General features: G+C 42.4%; 2 protein-coding genes across 2 annotated transcripts in view; one reads left to right on the top strand and one right to left on the bottom strand.

Moving 5' to 3' along the window:
• Positions 1-7029, top strand: part of LRTM1 (leucine rich repeat transmembrane protein 1) — a 17062-nt gene extending 10033 nt beyond the window's left edge. The window contains exons 2-3 of the mRNA XM_024746455.1: positions 402-1018; positions 6596-7029. Of these exons, the coding sequence (XP_024602223.1) occupies positions 402-1018; positions 6596-7029 (1051 nt within the window). The remainder of the gene's footprint in view (positions 1-401; positions 1019-6595) is intronic.
• CACNA2D3 (calcium voltage-gated channel auxiliary subunit alpha2delta 3) overlaps positions 1-16199 on the bottom strand; it is a 772424-nt gene that overhangs the window by 124972 nt on the left and 631253 nt on the right. The gene's annotated exons all lie outside the window — the stretch shown is intronic.

Genomic DNA, 16199 nt, shown 5'->3' with positions numbered 1-16199 from the left:
CCAAAAAAAAAAAAAAAAAAAAAAAAAAAAAAAAAATTAAATGCAAATAAAAATTCAGTTCCTTGGTTGCAGTAGTCACATTTCAAGAGCTCAGCAGCCACATATAGATAATGGCTACCATATTAAACAGTAGATATAGATCATTGCAATCAGCATAGAAAGTGCTATTGGACAGCACTGACCTGTAGCATACATTTAAGAAATGTGAATATCTGAACTCTGTATCATTCTTCTAAACTTCTGGTCCCAGATAATTCTGCTGCATTGTACACAGGGCATGTGCCCCCCGAATTATTTTTTCACATTTCTATTTGATATCCTATTTCATCTACCTTCCAGTTACCTGTGAATTTAAAGGGAAACAAACGCTGACACCACTTACTAACTGGTTTCTACCACAGTTTCTTTCTGTTTGTTGTAGGCGAACTGCTCCTGCTCTCAAGTATGATTTTCCTGCTCCCGGTGGTGTGTGGCTGCCCAGGGAGGTGCCGCTGTCACTCACCTTCAAATTTTGTAGACTGCAGCCGGCAGGGTCTGGCTGAAGTCCCTTCCGATCTGCCTCCTCAGACTCTAACCCTGCACTTACAAGATAACCAGATACGTCAGCTTCCGGCTTCTGCATTTAAGTCAGTGCCACAGCTCACAACCTTGAACTTGTACAACAATTCTCTTTCAAATCTGACCTCCGGAGTTTTCCGTGGACTTCAGCACTTGCGGGTCTTAAACCTAACCCAGAATTCCCTGCATTCCCTGGAAAGCAGACTTTTCCATTCCCTCCCACAGCTGAGGGAACTTGATTTATCATCAAACAACATAAGCCACCTTCCCACATCCCTGGGTGAGCCTTGGGAGAACCTAACTGTATTTGCGATCCAACAAAACCAGCTTCAGCAGCTCGATCGAGCCCTCCTAGAATCCATGCCCAGAGTGAGGCATTTATTTCTCAAGGACAACCTCTGGAAATGCAATTGCCACTTGCTCAGTCTTAAACTCTGGCTGGAGACGTTTATCTATAAAGGTCAGTAACGCCTAACTGTGTGTTACCAGCCTAGGATGAACCTCATCTCTTCTCTGCACTAGAAGGGATGTTGAGGAGTATTTGAGGGATCCATGTAAGCTTTTTCACACTGATGTCATTTCATGGTATGGCAAAAGAGGCAAGTGAGTCATTAGAGGGTGTTTAAATTCAGGTATTTAAAATCATCTACAGATACGATTCATGGAGATAACTTTCCACTTTTTTTTTCTCCCCATCCCAAATTTCCACTCTTTGATTAACAACACCATTAAGTTATTTTTCTGGGAAATGTAGGCCCTTAAGGAAGAGGGAATTTCAATCATCACCTAAATAACTACTCAGCTCTGAAATGACACCAAATTTTGATTTTCAAGTGTGATCCAACTGGGGGCATGTTATCTCTCCTTAGGACTTCCCCCTCTTCTTTGTCTGCTTCTGACCATTTGACAGCTGTGAATCTTCCCTGAGATTATCCATTCTGCTTTAGCAAACACCACTGTTACTGAAACTGGATATAGTAAGGTACCCTCTCCAAAGGGAACTACTATTTCTTTAACCAGATATCAAAAGCAAAGCAAGAGATCCCAGAATATAAAAGATGAGGGGATCTAGAAATCACTCAGGGGTCAGCAAACCATAGCCCAAGAGCCAAATTTGCCCCACCTCCTATTTATGTAAATAAAGTTTTGTTGGAACAAATCCACACCCATTTATTATTTACTGTCTGTGGGTGTTTTGCACTATAAGGGCAAAGTTGAATAGCTGGGACAGAGACTATGGCAAGGCTTAAAATGTGAACTATTTCTGGCTCTTTATAGAAAAGTTTGCCAACCCCTTCTAACTCAATGCTAGCCTATTGTCAATGGGAAATGGAGGCCCAGAGATGTTCATGACTTGACCAAGGTCACAAAGTAGAAGCACAGACAAGAGTAGAATGAGTGGCTTTAGGTCTTGGCCCTGCATTCTTTCCTCTGCATCACAGTGTTTCTTTCCTCCTAACTTTTAAGTATCATTCATTCATTCATCCTATACTTGAGTGAATCTTATGTGCCAGGGACATTTCTAGGCACTGAGAAAAGGTCAGTGAACAAGAAAATCCCCACCATCATGGGCATTACATTCTGACAGTAGAAACATGTTAAAAAAGACAAATATATACCCATGTCCAGACAGCAGTTAGTGCTAGAGGTGGGGTAAGGGGAGAGAGTAATGGGATGGGGGTTCCACTTCAGATGGGAAGGACAGGGAAGGCCCCTCCAAGGAGGTGACATGGGGGAGCAGAACTGGAACAATGAGGGGAAATGAACCATGAGATAACTGGGGGAAAGGACAGCAGTGCGAAGGCCCTGACAGGAAAGTAAGCTTGGCTCCACTGAGGGACAGAAAGAGGGACAAATGAGTGGCTAGAACAGAGGAAGGGAGTGAGAGAGGATAAGGCAGCACAAGTACCCAGGACTTAGGTCATGTTGGAACGTGCAGAGTAGGCTGAGACATTTGGATTTTATTTTAGGCGAGATGGAAATCTCTTGAAGAATTTTAGTCAGGGGAACAATATGATCTGATTACATTTTAAAAGGTCACTCTGGTGACTCTAGGGAGAGTAGACCAAAAGCTACAGAAGAAGAAGCAGGGGGATGAGGGAGAAAGTGATTTCAGTCATGCAGGGAAAAGATGATGGTGGCCCAAACCAGAATGATGAGAAATTATCAACTTTGGGAGATATTTAGAATATTAAACTGATAGAAATTACTAATGGGTTGGCGTGGGAGATAAAGAAAAGAGAGTATATTATAGGAAATTCAATTTTGTTTTGTCCTTCAGGAGTAACCAGATAAATGGTGATGCCAGTAGCTGATAAGGGGCAGGCTGGGGAATAGGGGAAATGGGCAAGTATGTGTACGAGGTGGTAAATCAAGAACTCAATGTGGGGCGTGTCAAGTTTGAGATGCCCATTACACAGCCAAGGAGTGTTGTTGAGTTGGTGGCTATATATCTGAGCCTATAATTTGTGAAGATATCAGAGCTCCAGACATGAATTAGGGAATCAACAGAGTCTAGATGGTTGCAGCAGTTACACAGAAGGAAGTGGGAGAGAGCACATGAGTTCAAATAAATAACATTGAATTAAGAATCTCTCTCAACAATAGCCAATAGCTTATCACTAACCAGCTGATCTTCAAGTTGACCTACAACAGAGGCCATATAATGTGACAAAAATCTTTCTTATAGGAGGTTGCAAATAAAAGTGTTTACATCTAGAGGTGAAGTGGCTTCAGCTGTTGTGTTCTAGACTAAATGGTAAGCACAAGCCAAAGCATCAGAGAAAGATGGTTTTCATCAATTAGAAATATTTCTTGACAAAAAATATTTCTCAGGTCCAGGATATTAGAAGCAACATAAGGTATGATATAGCTCCCCCTACTCAGGCACAAACTCACTGGTGATCTTCAGGCAAATTGATGCCCCTCACTAGCCCTCAGTGTCACCAGGTGGAAATGGACAGTGTTAAGCCAGGGAGTTCCTAAGGCCCGTTCTGGTCCTCAGATTCCACAGTGCGGTTCAACGCTCCCTCATGGCGGAGCTGCCCCGTCTGGATGACAGTCTTTCTCTGGAGGAAGGCAAAATTTATTTGGGATAACAAGACCTGGGTGTCCCAAAATAACTAAATAAAATCCCCAAGTGAATGTAGGAGACAATCTGACTACTGATGCATTGAATAAAGGCAAAATAAGGGAATAGGTATTGGTCAAGACCTTAGTTCCCATCAAGGGGGAACAAAGTATATGGAGGATGAAGCAGGGGGGTTTGTGGCCTGGAAGTGTCACTCATTGGTTCTGTTGGCCAGAACTCAATCACGTGGCCCCAATCTGACCACAAAGGGTGGGGAAATTTCATCTTCCTGTGGACCCAACAGAGAAAAAACATGCTTTGATGAATACCTAATAATGTCTCCTCCACAAAAACATGCACATAGATTTTGTAATTAGCATTCCTCTCTCTCCATTCATAACTAAACAAATCATCTTTATGCTGACAGCTAACTGTATTAAACATTTATTCTGGGCTAGGAATTGTGCTAAATATTTGACATACTTTATCCAACTGAGTCCTCAAAGCAATCTTGTGAGGTAGATTTCATTATTACCCCAGTTTCCCACTTCTCAGGTGAGCAAGCAGAGGCACAGAATGGTCAAGTAACTTGCTTAGGGTTGCACAGCAAAGTAATGGTCAGACTCAAGATTTGAATCCCATTTCTTCCTAAGACAGGGGTTAAGAGCTGCTAGTGGACAGATGATGAATAATGTGAGTGCTTGGAAAGCTGGAGCTTCTTGCACTGTCAGCTGCTCTGAATCCAGAAGAGACTGAGACCCTCAAGCTATCATCTGCAGATTTGCTTCCTGGGGTCATGGCTGAGGAGATGGTGGTGGAAGGCTGGGAAGTGAGTCCTGGCTAAGGACACAGGAGGCCACGGAGCTCTTGGTGGCCATAATCCCTGCCTTCCAGCAATATCCCAGGCTCTAGTCTGTGTATTCTCCTGGCTCTGTGTCCTGAGGCCATGCCTCCCACCCTAATGTTGAACAGCAGGAAGCCTGGAACTGGAGAAAGACAGAGCTTACCCCTGAAGTTACTGGGTGAACCGCCCCAGTCTAGGTCAGCTGGTCCCATGGCATGTGGCCTTTCTTCCCCTGATGAAAGTCTCAGTGCTCTTTGCCTGGGTTAAATATGGTTACTTCTCAAGCCCCCACACTTCTTTTCTGCTCTCTGGCCTTCTGCTTTACAACCAGCTTCCAGGCAGAGTATTGAAACGGTCTCTGAGACAGGGATCCTTAATCACCGTGCAGCCTGATGGCGCCTTGGGCTCATCCAGAACAGGCACCCCACACCTCTGGCCTCCTGCACCTCAGCTCAGGAAAGGAGAAAATTCCTGTTATCTTTTTGCTTTAGAGTTGAGGCTCTTGCCTCAGGGGATCACTGAAGAAGCCAGGACGGGCCCAGGAGACTCTGGCAATAGGTGACTCAGTTCAAGCAGTAAAAGCAAAAAAGGTATGAGTTGAATTTTGTCATGGCCGCTGACCCCAGTGTGACCTGGGCCACAATTACCCCTGAACTGCAAATTGGCCCCCTCTACTAATACGGCCATGGTAAGACTCAGCTTATAAGGCTCAGACAGAATGGATGTGAAGGCATTCCCAAAACTCTGAAGCGCTATACAAAGGAAGGTTCTAATAACATTGAAGTGACAAGCTCCCGCATGGCAACTTCTGGTACAGTTTCATAATTTACCTACGATGTGTACAAAGGATCTCCAGTCTGACTTGGCTAAGATTGGTGCCAGGCTTCATGGGGGTGAGATTCTACTGAGAGTCATGTGTTAACTCCACTGACCTCAGGATGTTTCAGAGAGGAGGAAGTAGAGAGAGGCGGTAGGTGTAACGGGGAAAACTGGGATCACAGGAGAGAGCTGGGTTTCGGTGTTGATCTATCCACTTATGACCTGAATGACCTTGGATAAGAGTTACCCATAAGAGCAGAGTTGTGAGGACTTATCTGACAGTGCTTTATAAACTATCAAGTCAGATACAAATAGGATGTTTTCATGGCAAAAAATTTAGTCAGAGAACTTTATCTGCCTGAGGTCAAATAGTAAATTGGTGGTCAAATTTGGCCAGGATGGAATCTGTTAGCCCAGTGTTCTTTCTAGAAAAGATCTTCTAGGCACACAAATTCTTCCTGAACAATAGTAGTCCACACACATGAGGAAATTAATCCCCTTAGAGAGAATGGAAATTGAGTCCAATAACCCATTAGAAAGTGCAATACTTGGGACTTCTTTGGTGGTCCAGTGGTTGAGACACCACGTTCCCAATGCAGGGGGCTCAGGTTCGATCCCTGGTCAGGGACCTATGATCCCACATGCCGCACGGCAAGGCCAAAAAAAAAAAAAAACATTGAGAAAGTTTGGTACTTTAACTACTAAGTGTTTCAAGGTCTGAGGAGACACGTTAATTGTATTTAATCCCATGAACGTAACTCATATTCCCGTCAAACCTTCAGATACACAAAGCACTCACTCACAGGGCCACTGACCTCCCGGTTTGGCATCACTGAAGAGTGTTGGTAGAGACAGAGCGTCTTTGTAATTAACACATAACATCACAACAAAAGACATTTGTTTTATTTATTTATTTTTTAGCTCTCCAGTGGGAATTTGGCACAATAGATTTCTTGTGTGGCAGGGCTCATTAGGGCATGCAGCAGTGCCCTCAGGCTGGCCTCCAGCGCCCCTTCCTGTCAGCTTTTGCATTGTTATTCCCTTGGCATTTATAAGGTAAAGGTGACTTAGCTTCTAATGAACTCTTGGTCACACATAATTGTCCATTTAGTGTGTGGCATTTTTAGCATTTAGCCAATTTAGAAACCCTAAAATCATAAAATACGATTGTTAAATTTTTTGACTCCAGGAAAAAAAAAAAAGGTGTTTTATAAATTCCATCTGCCTAAGTTTTTACAGGTTGAGGATTTGGGAGTTTGGTTGTATCAGGCTCTGTTATCATTCTTTGCTTTTGTTTCTCAAAGGGGGAATAACAGACAGCATCATCTGTGCCTCACCGGACACCTGGAAGGGAAAGGACCTCCTTAAAATCCCTCACGAGCTGTACCAGCCCTGCCCTTTTCCTTCTCCAGACCTGGAGTCCTCACAGGTGCAGCAGCTAGGTGCTGCCCACCAGGCTGTACCCAGGCCCCCTGAGAACCACAGCTCAGGGGAGCGAGACCACTGGGAGTGTGAGATCAAACCCAAGCCGAGGCCAGCCAATCTGCGCCACGCCGTGGCCACCATCATCATCACAGGGGTGGTGTGTGGGATTGTGTGTCTCATGATGTTGGCGGCTGCCATTTATGGCTGCACCTATGCAGCTATTACCGCCCAGTACCATGCGGGACGCTTGGCTCAGATCAATGAGCCTGCGAAGACAGAAGGAAAAGAGCTGTTTGACAGCTCAATGGCCTGAGAGCTTTCATCTCAAATAGGAATAATCATTATAGGCCAGAAGAAAGTTTCTGAGTAGGGCTGATGGTTCACTGTTACTTCCTCATTTTCTTTTTCCAAAAGGAAAAAAAAAAAAAAAAAGATGTGTCTGTAAAAAAAGACAGTATTCCTGGAAAGAAATTTATGTTGAGATTTTTTTTAAAATACCATAGTTGAAACAGAGATGATAACTTGTGCTCTGTGCCTGAGAAGTTATGACAATATTCTATGTGGGGAAGGCTGTCCACAGAGAAAGGGAAGATACATCTCTTTCAAGGTACTCTTCCCTGCATTAAGTTGCCTTTACAGGGCAGCAGAAATACAAACACGCGTGCCAGCATTCCTGGCAGCTTTGTGGTCCACTGGAAAACTGCCCAATTTTGAGTGCCTGGGAAGAAGTTGGCAATCTTACCCAATGGGCACTGAGTGCTTCTATAGTCCAAGTTCATGATAGACCGGTGATACTTTTAGATGTTAGGTATGTTATATATTTAGCAAAAGCGTCTGTTGGTTGGGAATTTTGTAGCTTGCCACAAGAGTCAGATTATATTTAATTTTCTAAATCAGAAAACCATTTGGGGCTTTCTAGGCCACAGAAGAAGAGGGCTCCATGACTGGATAATGGGACTCAGGCCCAGGGTCTGGGGAAGTTTTCTGATGCAAGGGTAAATAACATATAAACAAACACAAAGAGGATGGGGTGGCGGAATTCGAGGCACTATTACCCAAAGGCCATATCCACCAGGCGATTGGAACCTTCCATTTATAACTCTCACAGCAGGAATGAATTTAGGGTGGGCTGAGAGCGAGATAATGGCTTATGTGTATCTGTATCTACGTACATAGTGTGCAGAGTGCATAGGCTTGTTCAACCACACCCACACATAAACATACTCAGAGCAATCAGTTTACCCACTAATGAAATGCAGCCGCGGCAGGGTGGAAGCCAGCAGCTGTTGACCACCACCCAGATTGTCTACTCAACACTCTGGGATAGGAAGTCAGAGGAAGTCTGAAGAGAGTGGGAATTATCAAGAGGCTGGAGATACGTGGGAGCAGCCGTCCTGAACATTATTTAGGCTGGGGCTTAAAAAAAATCAGGTGTGGCTTGCTTGACTCCACAGACACGGTTCTGAAGAGCTGCATGCAAAGGAAATTTTTGTAAATTGAATCATCATTTTAATGCAGTAGGGGATCTCGCTATTTAAAGGAACCTTTCATGGAATCTTTCTGTAATGGCAATAATTGGCTCCAGATTTATGTATTTTGTAAATTTGCATTTTCTCATGCTAGGATTTCTTAAAGTAGAATCTACCTGCTCTCTCTCTCTCTCATGATGTCCCATCTCATACTTAGTCACCTGTTTGTTAGTATTAAAATCATTTTACACAGACGAGTTAAGGACTTGGCAAAAGCAAGGAATAGCAAATACAGGGCAAGCTGTCCCTCCAGAGGCCTTGACAGACATCATTAATCAATCCCAGCACTCCTCCCTGAGCCCTGATGCACCACAGATGCCTTCTTAAGACAGCACTGTAAGGCAACCAGAACTAATCAACTGGAATTGGTTCAAAGGATAAAACATATTTGTCATTCAGGGTACTGGCCCTATATTCACTCTTTCAGGCCATGTAAAAGTTGCTTGGATCCTAAATCAGCAGTCCATTCCATAAACTGGCATGTGAATGGGCGGTCCATTCAGCCTGGAATACTGTTTCCCTGTGTGATGTGGCCAAAGCCTTGCCCAACAGTATAAAGAGGCCGAGGGAAAGACGGATGAACCTACCCTAGCCTACCCTGCAGGACACAGAGGCCATCTATACCTGCTCACAGTGCTTCACAACTAGTGTGGGCTGCCCACACCCACAAGTTAAAGATGGGCCATCTCTTTGGAGCAGCAATTTTGCTAAATGATTCTTCTGGGGGAAAAAGTATAAATTTGATGTTAATTTTTTCTGAGTATTAAAATAAACCTGGGTACGTTAAAAGAGTAGTTTGAAAAATTAGCATATGGATTTTAAGATCAAAAAGAGATTCCAGAGAAAGTCAGCTGCTGCATCAGCTTCATCCCAAGCCTGGTGCTTCCTTTCTTCTCTGCTTCGTGCACCACTTCAGTGGGCGAAGCTGAGCATCCGGTCTAAGGTTGTAGAGATTATTTTCCAGGTGGAAAAAAAATCTTTCTTTCCCTTGCCCTGGACCATGAGCCCTTGGCCAAGAAAGCACTATGAGAAGGGAAATCGAGAAGATCTTTTTATACATCGTCCTCATTTCACCAAATGTTTCTGGAGTTCGTACTACGTACCAGGCATGGTGAGAGGTGTTCTCGTGAACATTCGTGTAATCTTGGCAACCATGCTGTGAGATACTTGAACAGATATTACATAAGCTGGGAACTACTGAGGCCAACCACAAATGCCTCTTCTCATTGCTGCGATTTAAGACATGCAGTGCACCGTGCTCTGCCGGAGGCCTGGTGACTGTACAGGTCAATCCTGTCCCCCTGGCCACAGTGATTACATGACAGAGCTTCCAGTGCACCGCTGAAAATCCTGAAAGTGGCTAGAATCCTCACTCCTCAACACCCACGTCCTATTAGACTTCTAAGCACAGATGATAACTCAGGCAAACGGATTCCTGCTTTATGAGAAGTCTTTAAGGAGAATGACTAAAATGATGCCTTCATGTATTCAGATTTCTATCTTTTGCCTATAGTCACCAAAAAGAGCAGTTAACGATGAAAATAATTACCCTAAAATGTCAACAATTCTCTCAGCACAGAAAAATATAAATCAAATTGTTTAGATTAACAATTCAGCGTTATCATTTGTTAATACGAGAAATGAAATGTTTTCTCTGTTAAAAACATCACAGATGAAAGACCCAATTTGCAGGGTATTCTGTGAGAACCACAAATTATCTTTCACAACCACTACAGCTCATGAGGGGTAATTTGCAAACGCCTCATAGATTATTTTCAGCTGTTTATTGCTGCTGTCATATTTATAAATTCCCCTATAAAAATGCCCTTCCTTCAAAGAGTCATAGAGCCTTACTGAAGGAATACTGTGAACAAATATCACGTTTAGTGTTGATTGTTTCTGAGAAAATCATGTAAAATATAGTTTCTTCATTATATTTAGCGGAACAGTATCACTATTTTTGCTCTGCCAGAGATCACAAATTCACAATAGCAGGACCCAACAGACATGAGGCATATAAAGACGGCGTAGGAGGAATTTCTTCCACAGAGATCGTGGAGAAAGAAGACCTAGTGTCAAATCTATACCTGGAAAGCTTTTAAAATTAAGGCAAAAATCCGTGACCCTGTGGGAACAATCTTGTGCTTCAGATGATAATATGCCCACAGACAACTGGGTATTTTATTTTTTTCTTACAAAAATGAAAGACTGAAAAGTGAACCATAGGATTGCCTCCCGAAGGTTCATGAAAATCAAATCTCATTACTCAAGTTTACCAAGTTACCCCAGAAATATCACACTCGTCTTAGATCCAAAATATCAAAGGAAGTGGCTCAATTTCTAAAATGATCTATCCATAGCACCCATTATCATAATTATACAACTGTTAGAAACCTATAACTTTCTATCACAGATCAGGAAATAACTGTTTTCACTTGGGTCAAACCCACCAGTGTATCCATTGCTAAATGCTATTAGACAGAAAACTACCAGCAAATGATATTCCAACCTCACATGGCATCACTGGGGTGTGGTTTACATGCACAACTTCAGGGAACTATCCTGCTTTCCCTCGTGATGAAAATGTTTTTTAAAATTTATTTTTTAATGCTCAAAATGCAATAAAATCTCAAAGAAACCTCCCTCCGGTTGGGAGAAGCAGCTTTCTAACCCCTCACTTTCTTTTCAGATTCTTGACTGGAGTATCCACACCTACTTTTCACTCCAATGACACTGAGTATTCATGCGGATGGATAGGATGTGACCCAGTTTCAAAGACTCATCAAGAAGAGCCAGAAAAAGAAAAAGAGGATTGGGAGTTGGGAAAGTCCTTGGAGAGCATTTAGTCTAGGTCTGGCAAATTTCAGAATAGCTGTGACCAGCCTCCCTACCTGTTTCAGACATTGCTAATGTCTGGCCTCAGAATCTTTTTTAATCTGTTTTCTAGGTACCTACTCCTGATCAACTGGAGTTGACTTATGAGACTAAACCTATCTGCTACCCTCATATAGTTCCATATTCTTATTTTACAAAGAGCAATTGGAAGCATGGAAAAGGAAAGGAATTATCCCAAAGTCGCACAGATAATTAACTGCACACCTGATAAATGCAGCTTGCAGGAGCATGGGGTTAGAATGTATAATACAACCCAACCCCTGCCATTCTTCATTCATTCTGGTGAACCACAGTATGAAGACTATGGGATTATTATATTAATTATTTGGAAAAGAACAATTATAGTACCACCATCAACATTTATTGAACACCCAGTTTTGTGCCAGTTGTTTTCGGTGTAGTATTTTCATTTTCCTCTAAGTCTCAAATTAACCAAAAATGTGAGCATTTTACTGCCACATGACAGATGAAGATACATAATCATTGGGTTTGGGTCGCTTGTTCAAGGTCATATCATTAATTAGTGGAGTAGGAATTTGAATGAAGGATACATGGGTTTCTTCTTATGCGTCTATCTACTTTTTAGTATATTCAATATTATCCATAATAAATGTTTTTAAAAAAAGAATGACTCCAAAGTTTTTAGACTGAATAACCAGATAACTAGAATGACTTAAATGTGGAATCGATTGCATTTGATGGGCCTATTTGAGAGGCAGGGACACTGAGTAGTCAAGGGAGAGAGGTTGGGCTTGGGAATCACCAGCTCATGAAGGGTGTTTAAAGCTTGAGAGAGGACAGGAACCCTGAGGCCCTCCGACATGTACAATCAGGAGATGAACAAAGTCAGCAAAGGAGGCCTAGGAGGGTGGGCAGTGAGGTAGGCAAAGAATCAAGTAAAGAGGTTTGCAAGGAGAACGTGATCAGCTTGGCCAAGTGCTGCTCACAGACCAAGAAAAATGAACATCTGAAGTTCAATTTTGGATTTGGTAATGTAGGAGCTACAGGTAACCTTGATGAGAAATGATTCACTGTGGATGAAACCTGGTTGGAGTGGGTTCCAGAAAGCATGAAAGAGAGGAAGTGAGAAGAGCATAAAAAATGAGAAATAACACAAATAAAATAATTTGATAACAAAAATAATTTTGGCTTAAAAAAACTGACTATATCAGCAAAAATCTGGAAGTTGATAGATGAAGGCTAGTGAAGTAAAAGCATATAAAATGCCCATGCACTATGTTTTCACTCTGAACTTCCTTTTTATGTTTTAAGACAAATGTACACTCCAGTTTGCCTGAGCCTGGTCATATATAATTTGGCCTTGAAGTAGGAATGACATTCAGACACTGATCTTGACCTCGTGCAGATCTTTTCACCCAGAATAGAATGTGGGAGCTCTTGGTGAGTGCAAACTGTGGGAGGCCATTGGAATAAAAAGCCTTTGATCAGCACTGTCCCTTTCCCACCACAGACTGGCAAAAGCATTTTCCATGAGCAAGAGTCCACTGACTGACTGTCAAAGCATTTATGCTGCAGCCTCTGGTCATGCCCCCTCTTGCCAGGGAGGGGAAATGTACGTCAGCTCATTTATCCTCTCTGGCCCTTCACTTAGCCTGAGTCATATATATTCTAATCTTCACCGAGATCAAAATCCCACTAAGGTCACTAGGAGATTTGCCTGGATAAGGGTGGCTAAATAAATCCTCAAATCTCTCATGAGCCATGTTGGGGAAAAAAGTATCCCAGAAACTGTTTTCCACCAAAGCACGTGAGGGCATTTCCAATGGTCTAACAAGCATTATGCTGATTACACTGTTCAGAGGTTTATAAACTAGAGCAAAGATTAAGTAAATCACTCTCTTGACTGACAGGGAGAGCATATATTTTAGAAAGCTCAGGATCTTTGACTGGAATTTCTCTGTAACCACATATATAAAAACATTAGGCACAATGATGGATACCTTCTGATACAGGAAGCTCTGTCTTTAATATCTACTTACACAGCCTCTGATTTAAATATTCCCTTCATTTTCATAAGATAAAAAGATGGTGAAATAAGTGAGTGAACAAATTAGCATTTTAGGTGTTTTTTTTAAAAAATGGACTGTGACATATTTTTATCTAAAGCAGGAGTTGGCAAACGTTTTCTGTAAAGAGTCAGGCAGTAAATATTTTTGGCTTTTTAGTCCATGTGCTCTCTATCCAACATTATTTACAAAAACAGCTGGTAGATATCTGACAAGGTACTTGTATCCAGCTTATAAAAAGAACTTATATCTCAACAATAAAAAGACAAATAACCTAATTATAGGCAAAAGATCTGAATAGACATTTCCCCAATGAAGATATGCAAGTAGCTGACAAGCACATGAGAAGATGCTCAGTGTAGTTAGTTATTAGGGAAATACAAATCACTTCACGCCTACTAGGAGGGCTAAAACAAAAAAGATAGACAATAGTAAGCATTGGTAAGGATGTGGAAAAATTGGAAGCCTCGTATGTTGCTGGTGAGATTGTAAAAAGGTGCTACCACTTTGGAAAACAGCTTGTCTGTTCTACAAAATATCAAACCTAGAGTTACCATATGACCCAACAATTCGATTCCAATTTCTACCCAGGTGAAATTAAGACATATCTGCACAAAAACTTGTACATGAATGTTCATATCAGCATTATTAATAATAGTTAAAAAGTGCAAACAACCCAAACGTCCATTTACTGATAAATGGATAAACAGGATGCTATACATACATACAATGGGATATCATTTGGCAGTTTAAAAAGCCAGAGTAGTGGCTTCCCTCGTGGTCTACTGGTTAAGATCTCCCTTCCAATGCAGGGGGTGCGGGTTCGATCCCTGGTCAGAGATCCCACATGCTGCCCTCATGGCCAAATAAATAAATAAAATAGAATAAAAAAAAAGCCAGAGGACTGATCCTTGCTACAACATGGATGAATCTTGAAAACATTAAGCTCAGTGAAAGAAGCGAATCACAAAAGGCCACATGTTGTATGATTCCATTTATCTGCAATGTCCAGAATAGGCAAATCCACAGAGACAGAAAGTAGGTTAGTGGGTTTCCTGGGGCTGGAAAGGGGAGTGGGATATCAAGAATGAAGGGGTGTGCATGCGTGTGTGTGTGTGTGTGTGTGTGTGTGTATAGGGGGTTTTTGGGGGGGATGTTAAATTGTTCTAAAATTACATTGTAGAGATTGTTGCACAACCTGCAAAACACTAAAACCCAACAAACTGTACACTTGAAATGGTGAATTTAATAATGTATGAAATATATCTCAGTAAAACCCTAAAAGAAGGACACAGGTAGCATCCTAGATTTGCTCCTATGGGCTACAGCTTGTCAACCTCTGTTCTAAGGAATAAGTACATGAAAGTGTGAGCTTCAAAGTTTTACTATGAAACATTTCAAGATACTATAACGACATTGCCTAGGTAAGTTTTTCGCATAGGGGACGGGACATGGCAAGAAGCATTGACTAATGAGAGGTGGTGGGTGTAACATACATCATTCTTACCAACGGTAACAGCAGCAGTAATAATTTAGCAGCTAACCATTACTGAGCACTCAACTATAAGCATTCACTAAGCACTTTATTTATATGAATTCATTTATTTCTCTCAAAAGGAACCAGAGGGGTCCCCCCAAAGCCAGACTGAATCTGGGTGCAAGACATACTCCATTACTGGTTAATTTTTCTCCTTTTCTGTGGTGATGAAACAAATCTCTGTCTTTAAAAACTAGGCTGTTAGAAATCCAACCAAAGCACCAATCAACCTTGTTTTACAAATGTGAAAACTCAATCCCAGAGCAAGAGGGGAGAAATGGCCCTGTACTCACTCCTAAATCCTTGGCTTACATTAGGGTTAATGTCCAAATCCTACTATGACCTCAGAAAGAGGAGTCTTGCCGATACAGAACTCGAAAACTGGGTATAAGAACCTGTAACTCCAAAATTCTGTGGCTGATGGGGTGGAGAATGTGTTGGGGCTTTTGATAAGGTTTATAAAAGGACAGTGGCTCATGGGAGTGAGTGTCCTGGAGAGTTAGCACAGAGGATCCAGTTTCTCAAAACTCTGGGCTATTTTTATTTCTGGAGCAATGATCCTGCACTATGCAGAGCAGCTGTTCTACGTGGCCAACTCTAACTCAGATTCTGTTGCAGACTTGAAATACAGTATAATTGGTAGCTACATCAGTAATCCATTTCTATGAAGTTTGCTGTTGTCATTCCTACCGGCCTTGACCTCCTTTTGTCCCTTCACGGCACCCACCAGTCAACTTAAAAAAGCAAATGTCAAATATATAAAAAGCCCCACCTCATAGCTGACATTTAGAGCAAAGACTTGCCTTGGGTTACTCACCTCCCCCTGGGGCATCTGCCCATCTGCCCATCAGCTGTGTGTTTAGATCCTAGTAAATACCACCCAAACCTGAGAAACTCATTTGTGTCTCACAGAACCCATCTAGACACAACATGTATGGGGGATCTCATCCAAGATTCCCGGAATCTTGTTCCCTCTGCTTGGAATGCTCTTCCCACAGATCTTTGTATAATGGCTGTATCTCATCATTCCGATCTCTACTCATGTCACCTTCTCGGGGAGGCCTTCTCTGAGCCCCCATCTTCCCCCAATCTGGAGAAGCATTGCCTCTGTCATACGCAAGTATGAACATGAGTGTTCTTCCCTGCCTTTGCTACTCCCAACCACGCTTCATTTTCTACAGAGCATTAGCCACTACCAGAAATTCCCTCTCCCTCCCTCCCTCCCTCCTTCCCACCTTTCTTCCTCCCATTCGTGCCACACTTGTCTGTTGTCTGTACCTCCCACACAAGTGGAGGCTCCCCTCCACTGGCAGCAACTTAGTCGGAATGGGTCTTCACTGGGCAGCTGCCACCCCAGCCTCAGGGTGGGGATGCCAACAGTGCCCTCTCACTGTATGAATCATCATCCCCTGACTCGCTCCAAAATGCCCTTTGGGGTGCTTGTTCTCAGTTGTATCCTCAGCATCTGGTACATAGTCGATGCTATATATATATA

This window comes from Neophocaena asiaeorientalis, unplaced genomic scaffold (genome assembly GCF_003031525.2).
Source record: "Neophocaena asiaeorientalis asiaeorientalis breed wild unplaced genomic scaffold, Neophocaena_asiaeorientalis_V1.1 scaffold251, whole genome shotgun sequence".
Classification (NCBI taxonomy): Eukaryota; Metazoa; Chordata; class Mammalia; order Artiodactyla; family Phocoenidae; genus Neophocaena; species Neophocaena asiaeorientalis.
Note: the sequence above shows the minus strand (reverse complement) of the source record. Positions and strands in the feature narration are given on the sequence as shown.